This window comes from Camponotus vicinus, unplaced genomic scaffold (assembly GCF_025532165.1).
Source record: "Camponotus vicinus isolate PSW18456_S1 unplaced genomic scaffold, iyCamVici1.0 SCAF_10, whole genome shotgun sequence".
Taxonomy (NCBI): domain Eukaryota; kingdom Metazoa; phylum Arthropoda; class Insecta; order Hymenoptera; family Formicidae; genus Camponotus; species Camponotus vicinus.
In genome coordinates this window covers 3,063,398-3,086,867 of record NW_028141946.1, presented here as the reverse complement: position 1 = coordinate 3,086,867, position 23,470 = coordinate 3,063,398, and the positions used below count along the sequence as shown (strand labels likewise).

Here is a 23,470-nt window from a genome sequence, read left to right as displayed (position 1 = left end):
CGAGATTAACGTCTCTGCAGATCGTGAGATTGTACCTGAAGGATGTGCGCCTCGTTTCTATTTCCGTGTATAAATAATCGATTGTTTGTATTGTATTGTATTTTTAGCTCGTAATCGAGAACACTGGACGAGGAAAGTTTCTCTAATATCTATGGAGAAATCTTGAGTTGTATATTTAAAAATCGAAATATATTTTTTCTAATCGAAATTTTGAAAAATTTTGTCTTATTTCGTATATTTTTTATACAAAATAACACTCGCGTTGAATAAAATCGTGAATTAATGTGTGTCGATAATTTTTATATGCGTATAAAATACTGCAAATATTTTTCGAATTATTCATATAATTTCGTGCGAAACTCGCATCGCCAACATTTACGTGCTCGCGTTTTCGTTATCGCGCAATCTTCGGTCGTTCTCCGATTCGTTCGAACGCGAGCCTCTACAACTCATCAGGCATCTACCTTTTCCTTATTCCTTTTATTTTTGCGAATCAAATAGGCAGACGACGTACAGTTCGACGGCCCCGAAAAATCAACAGCATCGACTTTGTCTGACAGCGACTGGACACACTCGTTTATAGGGCGGACGGATGTCAATTATATTCTATAGTGCGTGCACGATCGGATTCGTTGCAGGGGGTGATGAGCGATACATATATATTATGTACAGGGCGTTTGGTTTTTATTGCAAGAAAATGACAGATTTTTTAAATAAATAGAGAAAATTTTTTAACAAAATTATAATATTAAAAGCACATGATTATACTGATATAAATTTAAAGTTAAATATATAATTTCAACAGATTAAAGTTTAGTAAAATGTATAAATAGATAACGAAATGTCTTCTTCTAATTAAATAAATTTTTTTAATGTTAACAAATATTTATTTTAAATTTTAATTTTGTACAAACATTTAATGTTAAAAATTCGTGAATTATAAAAAATAATACAATACTTTTATTTTTTTTCTCTTTTTTTCTTTCTTTTGAAAAATTGATATTTTTAAATAAGAGAACCTGTACGACTTCTGATACAACCTGTACCGTATCTGATGCATACGAATGGGTGATTGATAGACCGATACAACTCATCCAGGTCGACGCATCGATATTTCGACCCTATGAAAATTTCATTAGTGGCATCATATAATGATATAAAGGTGATGTCCACATGATAGGGGAGGCGTCATATAATGATATGAAGGTGATGTCTCCATGACAGAAAGAGAGAGAGAGAGAGAGAGGGAAGGAAGGAGGGGGTAATGCGGGGGCGTAGGGTGATTTTGTAGGCTGAAACTCGTCGACACTCATCGAACTGTCGATTAACTTCGTTAATTATTTGACAATTAATAGAATGCATGTGAGCGGGCAAGCGTCAATACCAGCTTTCGAGATTCGGATTTTAATAATCGACAGCGGTCAAGCGATATAACGGTATGAATTTATATGATCGTAAGTGCTTGTCTCTCGTACTCGCTTCAACTTTTACACTATTGCGATATAGAAACACATTTCTGATTAGAAATAATTCTAAAGATATATATATTTAAAAACAATATAATTATATGTTTTATTGGCGATATAACAATTTCTACAACATATGATTATCAAATTAAATATATTACAATATCGTACTAGACAAGCTATAATTTCGAATTTAAAATTATAATTGTCATATCTTAAGTTTTACGTGTGATATTTATACTGGTTAATTTATTCGATATATGATAATAAGATCCCACGATAATAAAGATTAATCACGTGTGTTTCGTTTTTTGTTACAGGTAAGACCACGTGCGAGTGTCAGTTAATGAGTTCAAAGATTTAGCGGATGGACTATATACGCGCAATTAGAAATTAATCGCAGATTTGCGGATATTCCGAGCAAGTATACAAGCTTCATAATTAATCCTACAATTATCGATTCTCATGTCGGTAATCGGGTTTGCGAAAACCTCATTTCTGAGAAATATTTCGAGACGACGAAAACGAAGGGCGGTCGAAAAAAAGAATAAGGATTCGCGGATTTTCATGCGGACTGATATCGGTCGCTTCGAAATGCGGGATTCTCTTGTCAGTTGGGACGACGCTTCCTCAGGGGGGCGACGGTAAAACGAGTTTGAGTGGTAATGCACTAATCAACCCCTTGGAAGGCGGATGTATTGGCGCTATACGGATGTAGCGCGCGGGGGCTTTGGTTATAATCGAAGGCTGCTTCGAAGGGGGATTCAAAGGCGGAGGGGTGGACACGGACGAGTGCGAGAGAAGGTTGGCGGGAGGTGGGTGGGTGGCAGGCGGATTGAGAAGAGAGCGGGTGAGGGCGGCTGCTGTAGGACGGCATCGCGATCGACGTCGTTGTAGCATACACGATGTAAATTTTGCCCGGGTGTGCGGGTGCACCCTACACGATAGGGTGGAATCAAATCGATAGCAGACTAAGATATACCTATCAGTCTAATTGTCAGTATAGAAAGACCGAGAGAGACAGCGGCCCCGTGGTATCGGAAGAACGGATGGCGGGCAAGAAGGGGTGAGTGAAAGGCGAACGTAGCAGGAGGACGCGCGCGAGGGATACGCGGGGGGAGGGGGTGGAGGAAAGGGTGATACCAAGGGGTGGGATATGCCAGGCATATAGCTTAATCACCCTCCTACCGTTCTTCAACCTCCAGCCAACCCTCTCGAACGTTGGTACCTACACCAACCCTACCTCCTCTACGTCCTAGAGTAGCCGGCCTTCCGTCGTCCAATAATCAATAATTATACTCAAATAAAGAGAGAAGGGGATGGATGAATCGCCCGGCAAAGGGTTAGAACGGAGCGAGAGCTCGGTATCGGCGTAAGATACCAAGCGAGATGAGACTACAGGCGCCTAGTACCTCCTATACCTCTCGCATCCTCTCCCGCGTTTCCTTTCTCTCGCACTCGGCCTTGTCTCTCGCCTCATCTCATTCTCATTCTCTCACCCACCCCTCACCTTCTTCCTTTTACCACCACCATAGCGCGACCGCCACCACCACTTCTGCCTCCCTGCCACCCACATCCTCATCCACCCTCTTCTTCTCCTCCCCCTTCCGCCACGTGTAGCCTAGGTACAAGCGAAAGCTCCGATGCGAGCTTCTGACTTGCTTGGCTCTCATTCACTGAGTGATCAGGAACGTCGCCACTGCGATCGGTTTTGATGGTGGAGAGCTTTCGCGCTATGGCCGATTTAATCGCCCTCGATTGGCTTCTTAGGTGGTCGTGAGATTGGAGGTAGCCTCGATATCCTCACGATGACGAAAACAAGGATATCTTCGTCTGGCTATACATCATTTCTTAATAATAATACTTTGTAATAATAATATTCTCATATATTACAATAGAAATATTTGTGTAGAAGAAAATATGTGCAATTGCATTTAATTTAAAAAATGTAATTCTAAAGTTTTTTTTAATTTAGAACGCACGTGTTATTTCGATTACACGATTTACGCAAAATTGTACGTGAATTAAACGTTGCGAATAAGACGAGAATCTTGAATACATAATGGATAATTGTGAAGCTATAAAGTAAGATACGAAGGAAGGCAAAGACGATAACTCATCGATAGAGGCTGGTCGGTTGATCGATGCAAAACCTGCTAAAAGTCGCGTGTCCCGCGTCTGCCGTCTCTAATTAATCATCGCTCAACACGGCCAATACGCTCCAGTTCGAGCCGCGCGTTACCTTCTTCGATGCGCGAACCTGGTAGAAATTAATTGCGATAATAATCTGAGATCGAGGCAGTGATCGACGATGCCGCGCGAATACACCTTGTCCGCGAGTCTTTTGTGTTGTCGAACGACTTTAAATTTTTTTCTTTGTTCGAGGAGCAGCAGAGTTTTAAGACACCGACTAATCGATATGGCGTTTATAGACGATGAATATACAAAGAGAACGAGGTAAGGCTAGACATAATGCAGCGTAATCTGTTTCGAGGCGCTATGAATCGAAAGATTAGGCTTTATATAAATGGAGATGTAAGTCTGATAGGATATAATCGATTTGGAGTTGTTTCAAGTGAGCGTGTTTTAATCATGAATGTAATATCTTTGCTTCCGTAATGTTTTGAATTTTTTAATGCTTATTGTTTTGCTATTTCCTTCAAAAATATCTTAATGCAAATGTAGCATACGTCACGGATTTCGTTACAATTTTCAAAGATGTAAACTCGGACACGCGCATACATACACACGGTATACACGCGCACGTATACGCATTGAAGTTGCGGTTCGGCGTCCCAGTTAAACGACGTGGCAGTCTCCACGAGACGTAGCTCCGTTCACTTTCACCGTCAAACGAAAGTAAAGCCCCGCGCAAAGGGGTAAACAACGTGCAACACCTCAACACAGCAATAGAAGCAGGGTGAATGTATAGAGCGCAGAGATGCAACGGCGCTTGAAGGGAGGATAGCAGGTTGAACAAGGGGGGCGAAATAGGGAGGACTGGGTGAGAGAGAAAGGGTAGGTGGTGTCTGCTTTGCCACTTCGGAAACTCTTGTGAAGTAGCGGGAACTCCCGGACTCTCGTATATACCGTAAGCAGGTCAGAAACTTCTTTCGACCCTTCGCCGCGTTCCTTCTCACGCTGTAGCCTCATCCTGTCGTTCCACGCTCCCTCCAAAAGCGCCTCTCGTTCCTCCCGCGCAGATTCGCCTCTTCCTCTTTCTCGCGTCTCTCTCCCTCTGTCTCTTTCCTTCAGTCTCTCTGCAGCTCTCGGCGTTGTCCGTGGTTAGGGATTACGCGCGTCTCTACACTTTCCACCTTCTTCTCTCCTTCTTCTTGTTATTCTTCGCTCCCCTCTTACACCGTATCACGGTTCCCCTCGAAGCCCGACTGTACGCTTATCAGAGAGAATGCCACGGCTGTAGTTTCTTCCGAGGTTTTAAGAACTTAATGAGTTTCAAGACTGTGAAATTCTCGGCGCTAACCTTGACCTAAAACAAGCTCCGGAAATAGGACGTAGAAAATACGAATGTAAATTTAATTGTCATTCATATATATATAAAATGTTTGCGGTTAATTATTCATATTATATTTGCATATAATATTATATACATGTTTTTTGAAAGAAAAAAAAACAAAATCCAAATAAAGACTGATAACTTTAACTATCGACGATTATTCAAATGCCAATTTATATGGTAGAATCAACACGAGCAAAATTGACGATAGCATAGAAAACTCACTTACATACGGATTGGTAGCCGCGCACGCATCTGTCTACATTTCAAAATGTACGATATGCAATTATGGGAAGCTCGAGGGTAGAGACTCGAAGCAACGATTTGCTGATACACGATCCTCGTTACTGAAAGAGCATTGAATATCGCTCCTCGCGGTATCAGTTTGTTGTTAAAACGTGTCTACGCAGGCGGATGAAAGGTTACGCGGCGTCAGGTATTCAAAGTTAATTTAGCGATTATCGGCACTCTCCGAACCGCGAATAGGTAACATCGGCCTGAAAGAACTTTCCGTTTTAAAGCTGCAAACTCCCGCGATATGGATAAAGAGGATATCGCGTTGAAGCAGTAGACGGATTTACTAGGCAAAGATAACAAAATTTAAAAAAAATATACACACTGCATACAATTAAAAAGAAGTAATTTCTACTATGATTATAATTGGTTTATTACTGATTAGATTCTATAATTTTTTTTTTTTTGTACATGAGAACAAATTTTATAATAAGTGATTTAATATCGATCTGACATTTATTGAATCGCAGACATTTAAATTGCATGTAAATTTTAAATATCTTGACTATTAATATACTTTTATCTTTTATAATAATTCTAATGACAATAATAGTGATTAAAAAATATATTACTTTAACATTTACAATTATTTAATCAAAATTTTAATTTTGGATATACATAATCAATTTTAAAGTTGGATATTTATTATTCTATTTACGGTGAAATGAATACAGTTGAACCTTAACTATTTGATCAGGAGGAATTCTACGAGCTAAACTGTAATGGTTATAAGCGGACCTTCCCTGACACGTGATTCCCGAGGTTAAGCCGCGTCCGCAACACGTGCGACCGAGCCGGGTTTGACGTCCCGCCGGGATAAAAAATCCGCGCGCGTGGGCGGCCGACAGTACGGTCGATCCTCCTTGTGTGTGTCCAGCTTAACGAGGGCACTTCAAAGCAAACTGGAGCGATATTAAAATTAGAGATTCGTCATTGCCGTCGAAGCCGGCTCTTTTTCTCTCTCTTCTCTCCGCTTTTCTCTCTCTCTCTCTTTCTCTTTCGCGGTCATCCCTTTTCTCTTTGCGTCTTCCTCCATCCTTCATCGAGCATAGGGGGGACACACTCGGACGACGATAATATTTCGAGTGAACCGAGGGATGGATATACGGGTACAAGAGCAAGGGGTGGGACAGAAAAAGAGTCGACAACACGAGACCGGGAGTGACGGAGAGAAGTTTTGGCGGTAGTGAGCTCAGAGGGGACTCTGTTGCTCGGTCAGAAGGGTGTTACGATAAGGGGTTGCGCTACCTCAGCGGAGGCGACCGGCAGATCAATGAAAAGGGTTCTCGCACGAGCGGCAGGAGGATTGATCGCCGATAGGGAAATTTCGTTAGTTTCCACCAGTCATAAAAGGTGATGGTGATGGTGGTAGTGGTGGGCGCTGTTCCTGCTGCTATACCGCCGCGGAGAGGCCTAACTAACGTGGAGCCACCCTTCGAAATTCACCCTTCTGAGAGTGAGACGAGGGTGGTCGGTTGGAGCCGCGGAGGCGCGGGTGGAAGTGCCGGTGGGAAGAGGTGAATTTCCACCAGGAGGAGGAATGGGTTACAGAGAACTGCTGCCAGGCTGTGTCGGGGTGGTCGGTCTGCGAGGCCGGATATCTGTGTTGGTGCGGAGGAACCGGCGCGAGGCATGGAAGCACACGTCAGAGTATTAACGAAATTTTAACCAATCAATGAGAAGTTCATTAGCCTGTGCCGCTTGCGTTGCGCCCCCTTTCCTCGCGACTCGAGAATGGCCTCCATCTCCGGACTCGGTCGAAGCGAACCTATCCGCAACAACACCCCTCGCGTCTCTTCTTCGGGGCTGCCACAGAGTCTTGGGGGGAGATCGCGCACCAGTGATAAAATTCAACATTCGGCGTGCGAGGCGCCTCTTAGCACCCACCGCTACCCTCGACGCAGAACCTCGCTCTTTGCCTTTCCCGTGATCTCGACTGCTGTTTCATGTTCTTTCTGTTCGGGTTGGATTAGTGTACGGAAGCGTTTAATTGTCAACGCGATTGCATTAGGCTTACAAAGATACAATAACGTTATATCGAATCGCCGAAATGATGATTTTTATATTTAAACGTTAAATTTTTACTTTGACATTTTTCTTATTTAAATATAATATTTTATATTTATATAATTAATTACAAATAAATTAAAAAATATGAGAAATTTCGTTTTATTCGAAAAATAATGTTTTTGATCTAAACAAAACCAACGCGAGTAGTATAATATACCATTATTGCTACATGTAACTGTAGCTTGAACAACGTATACAATTAGGCGCGTCCGATTTCTTAAAACAGATACATTAGTCAAAGGCCATAACTCCATACCAGGGAGAGTTTCGTGTCGGTAGGGTCGTCTCTCGCCCACGCATTTGTTGCAGTGTCATTTGTCTCCAATATCTCTCGGCGCCCCTGGGACAGCCGCGCCTTCGTACGAACCGCGACGGACAATGCATGGAATAAGCCACAATAATAAAAAGAGTCAGTGCGCGGTGTCGCGGTGTCGCGAAGGAAGGGTGACGTCGGCGGCAATAATATTGTCACGATGATTGATACGGCCGGTCTAAAGTTTTGTCGATATCCGCGACATACGCGGCTATCTTACGAAACGGCTTATTTAATGACCAAATGGATCCCTTCGCCGGTTGGACCTTAGAGACCTTATCGGACATGATAAGTGGAAAAATGGTTTATGATAGAAAAATATTGAGTTTCTCGACGAATGAAAAAAAATTCCCGTAGCGAGACAAAGATATTTTATTGGCATGATAAGAATTGGTTAAAGTTCTTATAACTTGCCAATTTGCATATTGAATCATAGACCGTCGTGAAATACAAATACGTCAATTATACAATGAATTCTGAACGATTTCTATTCTCATCGAATGGTTATAATAAGCAAGAAGCGATAATATTGACCGCGGTAAAAATGCGCGCCCCTGATTTAAAATTGTCTTTCTTCGGAAAGTTTCGAAGTCTCTAAAAGTTGGAAAAGGAAAATATTTTATAATAAGTGATTAATATCGCATTTTTATTTAATTTTACAATAAATAATTAATATTGCATTTTTATGTATTTCATGATACAGCAAGTATCTTATCCGAATCTAGTTATAATTGTACATTGTGTGTCGGCCGAGGTTCAAATGTCCACCCTTGGTACGAAATGCCTAGATGACGGCGTGCAGCGCAAGGATCGGCTCTACGTATGCGATTTTTTTCTTCCGCCGTCATTTGTCTCTAATATCTGCCGGCGCCCTCGGGACAGCCGCGCCTTCGCGCGAACCACCGTAGACAATATATCGAATAAGCCACAATGACAAAAAGAGAGCCGGTACGCGGCGACCGACGCCGTGAAGGAAGGGTAACGTGGCGGCGATTGTATTGGCCGCGACGGTGGCGGTGTCGGCAGTGTTGCCGAGTGGAAAGGGGGATCGGAGGGCGGGGGTGTGCGCGGTGGAAATGAGGAAGACGAAGAGGGTAGGCAGCCGTGAGGGAGAAAAGGTAACGGAAAGGAGAAAGAGAGAAGCGCGGAAAGAGGGCGAGAAAGAGAAAGGAGGAGGAGAGAACACGTACGAAAGGATGGCAGCGAAGGAACGACAGAGTACGGGGGAAAAGGGAGGAAAAGAAACGATAGGCGGAAAGAGTGGTCGACCGCGTAAGGGAGGAAAAGTTCAGAGCGAGAGAGGAGAGACGGTACCATATAAAACCGAGGCGTGCGGAGAAAAAGAGATTTGCATTGCCAGGCCCCGCGATGGGGTAAACCGGGGGAGAGCCGGGATGACTCCCGCAATATATCGGGGGGAAAGGGGATTTCTGTTGGAGAAGACCGAAGGGGTTGAGTAACGACACGTATCATACGTGGAACCATACACCGGCGGACACGTACGTTCGATATCGCGTGGTGTTTTTACGTTCAAGTTTCTCCCTTCGCTTCCACCAATTAGACCGCGCGAAGGAGCATCCTTCTCTCTTTGTCTCTCTCTTTCTCTCTATCCGTGTTGATTGAATGCCTCCGTCTCAAGTTCTGACGCGGTCGAATAAGTCATTATTTCCAATCGCGGTATCTCGTTAGTGTCACGTATAAATCCATTTTTGTAGCCTACAAATCGCATTGTTTTTTTTTTCATAATTAATATCGCGAGTTCAAATTGATAAATGTGACGATAGCATAGTAAAATTTTCATTTCAATCTAGATCGCTATACGCGAATTATAATCCGTGTATGAAACATTCCACAAATGCTCCCATTGAGTAGTTTCGCAGAATCGTCGAACGGATAATCGCCCCGATCCTATCTTTTCGCGAAAACCACCACCGCGCGGCGAGTCTCAGAGTCGCTCCTTCGATCGGGGTTTCGGTATTTCCCGACAGCGTATTCCGCCTCGTCCCGGAATGGCGAAACTCGCAACTTTCTCATTAGCCAGCGCGACAATGCAGCCAGGGATAGAGACATGTATGCGTGGGTGCGTGTGTGCGCGCACCCACATACAATCGCGCCCGAACGATATACGTCACTACCGGATGGATAATAATGTGTGCTTCAGCCCGATCGGCGGTTGTTCATCGTTGCTCACCCTTCGCGATTCGACCTATCGTGCGGTGTTAAGCGCTCGCACCTTCGTACCCGCAGACACACGAACACGTGTGCGCGCGCGAGCGAGATCGCCTACCCACCCATCACCCACCGAGGAGGAAGAGCCACCGCATAAATGTCAGGGACCAGCGGCTGAGCATTTCCTATCGAGCATTTCTGTCAATAAGCGCTGCCGCGTACAATGACAGCGATTCGAAAGCTGCTGATTACGAAATAAATGTCCGATTCGCGACCCTCGCAACATTCGCGCGCGTTCATAATCTCTCTGTCTCTCTTGCGCGAATGGGAGGGAGTATGATTGTACGCGACCCCTCTGGCGAGTTTTCTCCGTTCGCGCCCAGACGGCGAGTAAGCCGGCGACGTTGACACTTTCGATAGCCGTCGATGGAGCGCAGTGATTTCAGACGGAATATGTCAGCCGTACCAAAGTTTTCGTTTAACTTTGCACGTAACGTAATATCGATACTAAAAATTTTGTCCTCTCTTTATTTTGAAAGAAATAAATATCTAAAAGTGTCTAAATTAAGCCTATATTTCTGCGATAGAGACATTATTTGGAATAAATTTCTTATAAACTCATTCGAAAAATGATGCTTTGAGAAAATGATTTACGCAAGTGATATATTTCTCTCGGAATCTTTAATCGTTTCTTTCGACAAGCGAACGAGGAAGGAAAAAAGAACACGATTATTGCAAATTTCACTGGACGTTATACGACTCGGACGTCTTTCTCTTTAGAGTGCCCCTCTTCTTGCCATCTCTAGCTCGGCAGTCCGTGCTCGTTTCTCTCGTTTCAATATTTCTCTCCGCCGAATGCCCCGACTAATATATGGCTTCTGCCGAGCCATCGCGAGTCGAGTGTGGGTGGGCGAACGTATTCATAAACGCGTAGTCCTCGTAATGCAAATCAGAGAAAGAGTCGGGAAAAGAGGGAGGAGGAGAGGAGAGAGAGAGGAAGAAGAACAGAGCGAAGGAGAGATGAGGAGGAAAGAGGCACGAGAGAGAGAGAAGAAGGGAGAGAGAAATGACGAACGCGGTTAATATTAATTCTTCGTGGCCGCCGTCCGGTCGATTGCGGATCATAGCAGCGCAGGTGCCGAAGATGGCTAAATCCTTTGTAAACATCGAGGAATTATTAGGTCAGCTGTGGAAATAATTTATGCCCGTAACGATTTAATCGTTTCCTTCATGCGGCTGAGAGATCCATGCGAGCGTGTTAGATCTATATATTTAATTCTCTTATTAGCCTTTTATACTACATTGGCACATATCATGGCGCATTAATGGATATCGATACCTCTTCTGTAATAATGACACGATTTATTTTATTAATTTTTACTCGTTTCAACGAACATTTATACACGATTAGTGAAGCTTTATAAGTAATTAATGGATGGTAATAATTTTCAATATCCTTTCAAAACACTATTGGAGAAATGCAAACGGACTTTATACATTACGTGCATTCTCCACATACATTTCTGTTTTTAAAACAATACCGTAGTTCAGAATGACTAAGCCGAGCGTGAAGAGATGTCGTTCCATTATAAAGGCAATATCGCATGGTCGAGTCTACCTGGTATTACTAGCTTTCATAATCTGATGTATATTACGCATAACCGCGTGTATCGGAGGTGCGAGGGTGAGAGACGAGAAAAGGTGTGGGGACGACGGGGGTGGCAACCGGAGGATCGCGTACCACCGTATGTATAGGACCGGTTTCGGCAAAGAGTGCCCTCGCCGGTGCTTGCTTGTAATAAGCATAAATCCTCGGAGGCTTATCTAGCGGCGCCCAGAAGAACGCTAAAATAAAATATCATACATTTTGCCTTCTACCCTCCGTACGAACTGTGGTACGTTACGACCGGCGACACCCCTCTTATCCGCCTCCCTTCGCTTACCCCAGCAGCCGCTTTCTCATCCCTTCGCGAGTCTCCAACGCCGTCGTGCGTAGCTTTTGTAAACATTCGCCTTTGGTCGCTTCTGTCGGACAATCTCCTTCGAAATATTCTTGATTCGCGTCATTCTCACGCGCGATTTCAAATGTCATTATTGATGCAATAAAGAATAATTACGATCAGAAAACTTTGTAAAATATATTTAGGCTACAAGCCACGAGCCAAAAACTTAAATTATTATTATTTAATCAATTAATTAATTATTTTGTTATGTAATTTAAGAAAAAGCATTATATAATATAATCGGGTATTTTGCAATCTCTCCTGTTTGATATTTCATTTTTGCGTTTGCATTTCTATTAAGATGTCTTCATGCAAACGATAATGAATCTCATGAGACGAGAAAATCGTCGTTGACCGTGTTCCGCTATTTTTTTCCACCTACGGTAAAAAAGTCAGATATCACGTCGCGGTAAGCGTGGGGTAGGTAAGCGCTCTTTCTGTCGGATTTTTGCGAGGGTATGCGCGTCGATGCAACGCGAGATGTTGGCCAAAGGCACGTAGTCGGTGTAATGAGACGAGATACATTCGGCCTCAACTCTCTTCCGCGCCCTCTTCCTTCTATCGTTTCTCTTTCTCTCTCTCTCTTCTTCCCCTTTCTCATTCTCCATCTCCCGTGGGGTGGTATCGTACCAGCGGAGGATGGCTGGCGGAGAAGCTCGGCCAGAAACGCGAAGGGGTTCGAGGGAGGACGCTCGAGGGAGGGAAAGGGTTGAGCTCGAAGCCCGATCAGTCATTAGACAAGTGGGTATTCACATATATCGAGTTGTAAAATCGATAGGGGTGTCCGTTAGCCGTGTATCCTGTAAGGAGAGTGTGGTGGGGATGAGATGCGAGCTGATAGAACGAGAGAAATACGGGCGAAGACGGAGAGAGGACGAATGACCGAGCCAGTTATCTCGACGTCGGGCTGACGGAGACAGAAAACGGAAAGCCCCTTTCTCTCCATCCATACTTCCCCTTCGACCCCTTTTGTTGCTTCGCCACCCTCCTGCAGCCCCTAACCCATCCTCCTCCTGTACTCCTCCGTCTCCTCCACCTCCTGCCACCGCACGTATCCAGTCCTTGCATATTAATCCTGCCCATAATTCCCACTTCCCAGTTTGGGCAACCCTTCGCTTCGGTTGCTTCAGCTACCCGCGTCGGCAGAGTGAAAGGGAAGGAGAATGAGCAAGAGAATGAAAATCGGCGAGATAGAGCGAGAAAGAAGAAGGCAAGCCGCCTCCTATCGATTGGGCTTTCTTTCCGACCTCGGCTTTTAATTGGCATTCTCCTGTGGCGAGAAGAGGAGCGAACCTCCATGGGAGAGAGCTTCTCTACGGCCCAAAGGGGTGCTTTGCCGCAAAAGGGGTTGATATCGGCGATCTTTCCTCCCGAGATGTAAAAATGGAATCTTCCTACCGCGATACGCTGATATCGGTTCTCACGATGAGATCTTGCAAAAGTCCGGTGTGATCTACGAATTTTCTCTATGTGATGAATAGTAAACAAAATAAAATCGAATAATACGACAAAGCTCGTAAAAGATTCACTGAATTTAGAAGATTTAAAGATTTCATTCTTATTAAGAGATGCAATCAAAAAATTTCTATAAATATTTATACATTTAAATATTTTATTGTTGTTGCACAATATAAAAGTTTTCTATAATAAAATATTTTTATTTTTCTTTCATATTTTAAAAGAAATTTGTAATAGACGAATCAAGAATTAATTAATCACAATAATAATAGAGATCCACACATGTTAAAATTTATATTCTCAACTGTTAATTTTAGTTGAAAGTGATCGTATTATTTTTTGCGTACTCTAAGATATTTTGAAGTCAAAATATAATCTTTTTCCTTCAATTTTTAAAATGATCACCGACAAATTACTCATCCTAATTTAATACCGAGGATAAATCGAATAAATAAATGAATCGTTAAAGTCTAATTTTTACAAAGTTTGTCCCCATCAATGATATACATCAAGGTAATGGATATAGATCAAAGGGATATCAGAGTATCCCAACGTAAACGACAATTTATATTTGCGTTCTCGTCGTTCACGTGGAAACGATAATACGACGGGGGCAGGGGGAGGGAGAGGTTGAGAAAGGGAGAGCCGTGAAACCACGAAAAGCGAGAACGTGAGTTTCGACGGCCATGGCGATCTCGTACCGACGCATCATTGGTGGACAGGCTACGAAATTAATACGAAGCAAACGGCCATCTTGTCCCTGTACCGAATCTACGTACGTATAACGAAAAGGGGTTCTAATGTGCCACGGTGTATGGATATCGGAGAGAGCCGCGCGTTACTCGAGTCACCGCGTCCGTGCATACACTCGCACGCGGACGCGCGCGCAAACACGTGCGTATACACACGTAAGGATGAGAAAGGCCGGCGGAGACGTGTATGCGTGAAGATTGATTATACCGCGGGAGAAAATGTGATCAATAGCTCAACAAACAAAGGCCTGCCGACGCCTATATAATGCAAATAGCAAAAATCGCGGAGGATTAAGGGGGCTGCGAAGGGAGGAGACACGCGGGATCGTGAAAAGGGGCAGCGGGAGGGGGCGGCGGAGGGTGGTGGTGACGGTCAAGAAACAATGCGGACGCGCGTGCGGCTACTTCAAGTTTGCTTGACACCACCGCGCGCAGGCAACCCTTGCGCGCACCCTCCGTACCCTTCGACTTCGCACCCTACGTTTCTTCCCACCGAGTCAGCCCTCGGAGCTCACCGTTCTCCGCTTTAATTTGCATACGACCGATCATGTCTTCCGACTCGCCTTCACATCCTCGTCGTCGTACCTCGCGACCATCGATCAAGCCCCGATTGTTTTTGCTTCAACTCACCCCCTTTCCCCACCTCGCTACCCGGATTGGACGCCTTCGTGCTGAGGATTGCTCGTTGGTCACTACCCCACACGTACATCTCTTACGCGCGCACACCGACTTTGTGTGGCCCCTCAGCAGTCGAGAATCTCGCTAACGAGCGGTTCTCCTTCTACCGATGACATTGTTCCAAAGTAGAAAATCTGCCAACATTCACGCGCCATCTCCTGTCGTCGTTCCTGGCAATAATTCTTGGCTTTTGTTTTTCTATCGTGATCTTTATCTCCTTTAATTTTATTCGCGATATCGGAAATAAAAAATAATTGATTAATACTGTTAAATATTCTTCTTCATGCATTTTTATTAACTTTGATTTTTTATAAGTATTTAATTATTTATAATTTTATACATAATGCAGCAATTAATATAACTATTACTCTTGTAATCAATATTAATTAAACGGTTGATTTGTCATAAATAAAAAGTTTATTTGATTTCGTAGAACTTAATTGCGAGATGCAAAATTATTCTCTCTCTTTCTCTCTCTCTTTTTTTCTCGATAGGAACAAAATTATTTGGAAGAGAAATTATAAAATTAGTACATCTTTAAATATATATATATATATATATATATATATATATATATATATATCAGAATGATTAAAAGATTTGTTGGTTGCTTTATTATAGAATTCATGTAAAATGGAATATGACTTATATATGTAAAGTTAGTTGATATACATAAAAATCTATAAATGTTAAAATATGTATTGCGAAAATTTATATATAATTACAGTAATAAAATACATTATAATATTGTACATGTAACTAACTAAACAGTTTGCACAAACATAATGTATAATACATTATATCACACGAACGTTTTCTTCATATGAAACACATATCAGAAGAAAGTTTAAAGTAGGTTCTGTACTCTTCAAAACGTCACTCATAGTTCGCTAATTGAAGAAATATACAGTCACATTTTACTTGGCGAACGTTGATTCATCATTTTATTCGCATCGTTAAACAGTAGTCACGAGAGAAACAGAAAAAAGAGGAGTCGATAAACCGCCCTTCCACAATACCGAATACCGAGGGGTGAGTGTCCGTTACGTGAAAAAAAAACACACAACGTCAGGTCGCCGCCGTATTTATCGTAAGTTCGTCGATCGACGTGGTGTTAATTCCACCTGTCCTTCGTTTCAGGTTTCCCTCATGGCGATAACCTATCCCATCGCCGTTAATGGCGGACATTATTGCGAGCGATCGCGGCAACTTCGGAAACTTATCCCTATATAAGCCACCCCCGCCGGCAGCAACCACCCTTTCTCTACCTGACGGCATATCGAACGTCAATGCGTACTTATCTACACCCGCGTCAGTTCTTACCTGTATATTACTATGTATATATGTGACATCCCAGCAGTACGCACTCATACACACACATACCTATACCTATACAAGTGGAAATGAAACTTCTGGACGTAAGCGCGTATCGATTATGGGTGAAACGGAGGACAATCGACAGGTAGCCACCCCCGATAAATAAACTAACGAATAAAAACGTGCAAGTTTACCGCGTGCGTCAAGGCTCTTCGATTTTATACTACCGCGATGAGTCATGGGGTTACAAGGCGCCAGAGGAATGTAGTTAATTTCATTAAATTGTAAAGACTCAATCGATATGTACGGTTATATCCGACACTGTCGTTGAATACAATAGAACGAATCGAAAAAACGAATCGAACAACGATATCGAAAAATGAATTTTTCATTAAATTTTTTTTAGCCAGAAGAAGATCGTAAGATGCATATCGACGTGTGCGATGCTGTCGGAGGTGTGAATTTTGCAAAATTGAAGTCGTTGCTTCTCAATTAACCCCCGGAGCACGGAAAGAGAGAAACGAAGCGATGCGCCTCGGCGAGAAAAAACAATTGATACGATTTCGTTCACGTAGCTCGTTGCACCGTGCGCGTTACCACGGTGCGAACGCATTCGGCTTTAAAATCGTCCCGTCCCCAATCCCCTTTGATCGGCCTTCTCTCTTCCTCCCTACCGCCTGCCCTTTCCTCCATACATCGTATTCCCGCGCACGCATCCACGTGAACCCTCGCGGAACACGTGGATAGGTTTCGAGTGCTCACGATTCATTGCGATTGATTGCAGCGCAGTGGCAACGCGATTGTACCGTTCTATTCGCCGCGATAATTTTTTTGCCGCCGATCCCGCTACTCGATCCTTTCAACATCCCAGATTTGTCCTCGTTATAAAGATGGAAAAACAAGACGTTGCGGTCGCACGCTGTAATTATTACGCGCGGATCGATGATGCATTAATGAGGGACGAATGTACTTCGTATATATACGTCGCTGCGAGCGATACCGCGAGTATAAATGTCATCAATTTTTTGTCCTGTGAATTATACTTAGTTTTTTCCACCAATATAATTGACGGTTTTTATGGTATTTTTAATTCTTAAAATATTATTAGGAAATTATCTTATAAATTTATCCTCGAATTATATATCTTCCACGCGAAGCCATTATGAATAATTTTAAAATAATCTTCGGATCTCTAGGTAAAGCAATTTTTTGCAATATTATATATATTCCATTAAGAACAAGACAGTCGCGCAATCGTATTCATTATCGCATTAAATTTCAATAATGAAATTTAATACGATGATGAATACGATGAGATGGCCGATGACATATGTCATAAATTATTACCGATAATTGGATGACAATTCAACGATTCGATCGATCCGATTGAAACTTTATACGTAATTTAATCCGCGGTAATTACATTCAGAGACTCACCAAGATTTAAAGTTATCCTCTCTTAAACGCTCGCTATTGATTTCCGCGTATATATTCCCGATAAAATTAATAAAGAGCTTCTGGTAAGCTCCTTACTAGGTTCGGTTTCAGATAAACGATGCTCGAAGCGAATCGCGAAGGAGGGAGAAGCTCGTAAATGTGATTCTATATTTGCATCGATGATAATGTAGTTACGTTCCATCTCCATTTAATCGCTTCGAGTCGATTTCCTGATGAGCGATGCGAAAGTACTCGGTTTTCAGGAAGTAGCAATTCCCGTGATTTATACCGCGCGATGTCTTCCTTAATGCGGGAAATTTTATCGACGATATCGTTCAATAAACATAACCGGCGCGAGACATCGCGTTAAGGAATATTAACGTTTAAGATTTCGTAACCGATTTACGGTTTATTGATTCGCATTTGATTTTATTTCAGACACTCTTTACAAAGACGGTTGTTGCTTTTTCCAGATTAACCAGTTGGTCGAGGAGGTATCTAGGCTACAGCAGAGTCTGCAACGCCTTCAAGAAACAAGTGCGCAAGCAACGGCGCGACTCGAGGAGGAACTCGAAGTGCGCAGGCAGCACATTAGCAGACTGGAGACCAAATTGGAACGGCAGAGGGATTATGATGACCTGAAGCGCGAAATCAGCGTGTTGAGGTCAGTCGACCTCTCGCAGATACCAACTGGCGAACCTGGAAAGAGCTTGGAGCATCTTTTTATGGAGCGCTTCAAGGCGCTTCAGCAAGCCGAGAATCTGAAACCCTCTAACACACCCGATGCACTCGGTAAGTGAACCAACGATATATCTCAATCAGCATCGTTATATAATTTACGGAAATCGGCGAGGCATTTGACTTTAGGAGAATCTGAATATAGAGAGGATTCGAAGAAATATATAAATATTTTGAAGTATAAAATTTTGTAGTTTGAATTAGTTGATTTTCAAATAATATAGCTATAAAAATATAATAATGCAAATTATAATATAATTAAATTAATATATTAAACTGTCGATTTATAGCAAAAATAATTTTGAAAACAATATAGAAATATTCAAAAATATCATTTTCAAATATAGTTTATAATGCTAATCAGAAAAATACATACAACAGCAAGTAAATTAAAATTTATAGTAATATTTACGCGGAAAAAAACATATCATCCTGCTAGGGATTGTTTCGAATTGAAAAAAATATAAATTTGATGAGAACAGAAAAAGAAAAATAACGAGATGGTAGGTCGGTCACACCTCGACGATCTCGTTTCTGATTCTTGCGTTACCGCTCTGATCTTCGGTCCCCGACTCTCTCTCTTCGAGGCTCCGTCGACGGGCTTTATCATCGAGTAACAATGAAAAGGACACGAGTCACGCAACGCGGACGCAAGAACGCTTCTATAGAATAAACGAGGGATGACTGAAGGAGCTTATCGAAAAAGAAAACAACAAAAATAACCCTGCTTGCCATTGTGTTCGCACTTTTCTCTGATTCTCTTTCTTTCTATATCGCTCTCTCTCTGTCTCTTTCTCTCTTTTTCTTCTCTCTCTTTTTCTCTCTCTTTCTTTCTCTCTCTCTCTTTCTTTTCTCTCTCTCTCTCTTTCTTTTTGTCTCTCTGTTCTTCTTTCTGTTTTACCTCTGCTATCATTCCTGTTTCTCTCTCTTTCTCTCTCTCCCTCCATCTCTCTCTGTGTGTATCTACTTCTCTCTCATATACATACTTCATCTCTCCGAACCTTGGCTGCTTAGGCTGCACTTTTTCGAACCACTCTCTCGCTAATATGTATATTAACGTACATTCGTAGAAGGTACTAACGCAACCGAACACACGTTAGCCATCCATCTCGCTACCCCGTAGGCCCATTCTCTATCTCTTACCGACTTTTCCAAACATCCATTTCTCCTGCCCACGTAAAGAGTCCTCTAAACCGCCCCTTCTTCCATACCACCATCCATACACTGCGAAACGCAAACTTCGTGTACGCAAATTTGTGGACAATATTCGCAATATTTGCCCGGGCCGAGCCATTGTTTCGGGGACAGAGTTTATTATGAATCGATCCAAGCTGACAGAGAGAGCGCGCGATGGGAGAGAATGAGAAAGAGACACTCCATATACGCAGAGAACCAGAGAGATACTGCAACGTGTCACCCCTTCTGAATCAAACCGACCGAGCCACCCTTCTACGTCGTCGTCGCTCGCGGTCCTATCTTTCCGATCCCTCCGCTACTTCCTTCAATCGAGTGAAATATATAACAGAGTAAGTATCGTTTCTACGCGAACGTTCCAAACATTAAACATCCCGTATGTCGCGATTACATAACACAGGAAAATTTTCTCGAGAATCCGGCTCGACTTTAAAAGACTATAATATTTCCTATGAAATCCATGTAAAGACTATTTTCTTCTAAATCTTGTGATATTTCTGACAATTTTGCGTTGCAACACGAAAGATATTTTATTTGACACGACATTAGCGCGATTTCTTGAATCCGCACGCATCATCGCGATAAACGTTCAACGCGAGACGAACGCTTACATTCGCGATATCTTTTCGGACAATTGACAACGCCTCCACAGTCCTCCTCTCGTTGGCGTCCACGTCGTTCCTCGTTTGCACATTCAAGCGTGGATTATGATCCGATGAAGCGTCGAAAAAGAGAGTCTCGGCCATCCGTCCTGGAAGATGATGAAGAGAGATGTTGAAGTCGCCGTTCGATTTCGCACTTTGGAAAGAGACAGCGCGGCCGGATTGGCGATCAGAATGGAAACGACAATCCTCATCGCGACTCGAAATTAGGTTGAGTGTCATTTACGCGTGCTGACGGGATCCCTTGTGTTTTTGGTGGTTGCAGGTGGATTATCGTCACCCCTGCAGCGCGCCTCGACCGCCTCGCCCCACGGGGTCGGAGGTGTGCCACCTACATCCCATGTGTCCTCCCAACAACCACCGCCACCGCCTCCGACAGCAGTCTCTCTCCCTCCACGTTCCACCCCGACGCCCTCTTCGGCCACTTCGACGACTTCGAGCCTCCTTTTTCCGCCACCCCTCCAGAATGTCGAGACTTTTGGCTCGTTCCTCGGTGAAGAAATCGTTGCCAATTGGAGGCGGACGTTGGAAAGGTCTATCATGAGTCAGCAGCAACAACAGCAGCAGCAGCAACAACAACAACAACAGCAGCAGCAGCAGCAGCAGCAATCACAGCCATCTCAATTAAGTCAGTTAGCTCAACAACAACAATTGCAACAAGTTCAGTCTCACATGGGTTTGCATCCGCCAACAACGCCAAGTAGTTTAAATCATCTTCCTTCACCGAGTGCGGATCCGTCGTCCACCTCGAATACCCCAGCAAAGTCGAATACGCCGATCGGTACGGTGTCTCTGGGTAATATAGACGTCACTGAGAAAGCGCCAACGCCAGTATCGGGACATGAAACGCCGGCACCACCGACGCCATCCTCCACAACCGCCTTAACATCACCGCCGAGCTTCCAGCCACCAACATCTCTGGTGGAGACCAGTACCCCTTCGGCATCTATCAATGGTAGCGGTCTCACACCCGGTGTACCGAGCGCACCGCCCCCAAAGAGCCCGGCCGATCAAGAATCATGTCACAATAATAACAATAGTCATCATTTGGCGAACAATAACATCGGCGGTCTAAGCGTTCTGGACACACTTAAAAGTCCGTTTCGATTCGACGATCGAGCATATCCGTTCCGATTCGGCGACGAGTTTGGCGCCGCTGGTATGGCCGGTCGGCTGGGCGAATCCCTCATTCCAAAGGGCGATCCTATGGAGGCGAGGCTCCAGGAGATGTTGCGTCACAATATGGACAAGTACGCCTCGCAAAATCTCGATACTCTTCACATAGCGAGGCGGGTGCGCGAACTATTGTCGATACATAATATCGGTCAGAGGCTGTTCGCCAAGTATGTTCTCGGACTAAGTCAAGGCACGGTCAGCGAGTTGCTAAGCAAGCCCAAGCCCTGGGACAAGCTGACCGAGAAGGGCCGCGATAGCTATCGGAAGATGCATGGCTGGGCTTGCGACGAGAACGCCGTATTGCTGCTCAAGTCCTTGATCCCCAAGAAAGGTAAGTACCGATCATCAATGTTCCAACTCTCTCTTTCTCTCGCTCTCCGTTTCTCTCACTAATAATATTATTTTTTTTTTCATCTCAATCGTTTCGTACAATTTCTTGACGCGTCTCTGCGTAACGTCCGACACGACGAAGGCTGGCTCGCCTGACGTCTCGGTGTCTATGAAGACGGACGAGACATCGTAATTACACACATTGCGACGGGATAGCTGTAGCAATCGTGATTAATTTCGCTTCCTTCCACGCCTCCATAAAACGCAATAAACTGTACATTTACGGTAAAGTTCAATGGTTCAAGGATGCGCGATCGAATATTTGCTATCTTAAGTGTGTAATTACGTTGGATCGCTCTTCGTGTTCGATTTCCGAGATATCAACAGCAAGCAACGATTTCCACAACGAATCGTCCGTCATGAAAACGTAATTTTAATAGTTTCAATCGTTCCTGCCTTCGCCGTCGACGACCTGTCGATTGATCTGACTTTCGAAAATCTTCTGCCTCGCACTGCCAATAATCCATCTCGCCGAATCACTAACCACGAGCTGTCAACTAATTTCTCGGCTGTCTAACGCGGGGCCCGGTGGTACTTCCGTTCCCTCTAACTGCACCGCGGGAAAGGAATCGCTCAAGAGAATTGCATCCCTCTGCACCGCACTCATTAAGTGCGATTAGGGAACTAAATATGCGTTGGTGACACATCGTGAGCTTTCGCTATAATTAAATTAAAAAGATCGGATCGATAAATCCTGCAAGTCATCGACCAAAGTCAATTGCAGCGAGATAATAATCTACGAAATTGTAGAGTTAAAATGCAATTATTTACAAATAAGATTTATTCGCTATATAATAGGTTTATTTATATATAATAGTGAGCTAAAAAATACCTCGTTACATCTCGTTATATCATGCTGTTACCAAACATCCGTATTGTATTTAATATCCGATGCAAAAACGCATACGCGCTGTATCTAGATTTGAATAGCTATAGTCTTAATTAAATTACGCAGCTCGTTGGCATACCTTGCCCGCTATCGATTGTATGCTGCGTTTGGCAGCCATATTGTTTAGACTAATAGCTTCTGGGAATAGGAAGCCCTGGATGAGTACTGAGTAGGGGTGAGATGTATAAAGGGCTCCATGGTGTATAGAGAGGGGAGGAACGGGAGAAGAAAGGAAGATAAGATCCAACGGAGAAATCCAACATAGAAATAAACGTGCCGGTCTATACTTATCGTAGGAGGCAATTTACACTTTTCTGATTGCCACAGGCTTGCTGAATTATACCGAGTGAGCGGCGTTTTATTTTGCTATCATTACGGACATTCTTGTGACGTTCATGGCGATTAGAAAAATATACGCTTTATTCCGTTCCGTAATAAAGTTATGAAAGTACATAATATCGTGATAAAAATTCTTCTTTTCGCGCATTTCATTCACTACGCGTTCTACGCGGCGGCGATGTGTATTACAAACTCGCAAAATGCGACGGTCCCTTCCGCTTTTTTGTAAATATTAATATCAATCGCGCGCAGGATGTGTTCATTCAATGCCATCATTTTCCCTTCACGTCCGGTGACGAAATAAAAACGTGTATATAAAATTCGTGCCGGAGCACGACACGCGTCCCGCATCAATGGATTGTCGGTTTCCGTCGGATCTCTGGTAACAACAATCACGAGGCATTACAGCGGATAGGACAGAGTGCACGCGAGAGAGGGAGGGACTGAACAGCAACAAGAACGAAGGGATAGGGCGGCCCCCGATGGGATGGCGAGAAGGACACGGTGACAAAAACTTAGGGGCCGCAACATTTCTCGATGCGTCAGCCGTAAAATTACAGGGACGCGTGTATCATCCCGCGTGGTGTGAGCGCGACAGTAAATCAGAA

At 43.5% G+C, this 23,470-nt stretch overlaps 1 protein-coding gene across 5 annotated transcripts in view; it reads left to right on the top strand.

Annotated features, from left to right (window-relative positions):
* The window catches only part of Cut (homeobox protein, cut), a 138,606-nt gene that overhangs the window by 101,089 nt on the left and 14,047 nt on the right, over positions 1-23,470 (top strand). For all 5 annotated transcript variants that reach the window (XM_083080183.1, XM_083080185.1, XM_083080184.1 and 2 more), the window contains exons 4-5: positions 17,948-18,266; positions 20,334-21,575. In XM_083080183.1, coding sequence (XP_082936309.1) covers positions 17,948-18,266; positions 20,334-21,575 — 1,561 coding nt within the window. The remainder of the gene's footprint in view (positions 1-17,947; positions 18,267-20,333; positions 21,576-23,470) is intronic.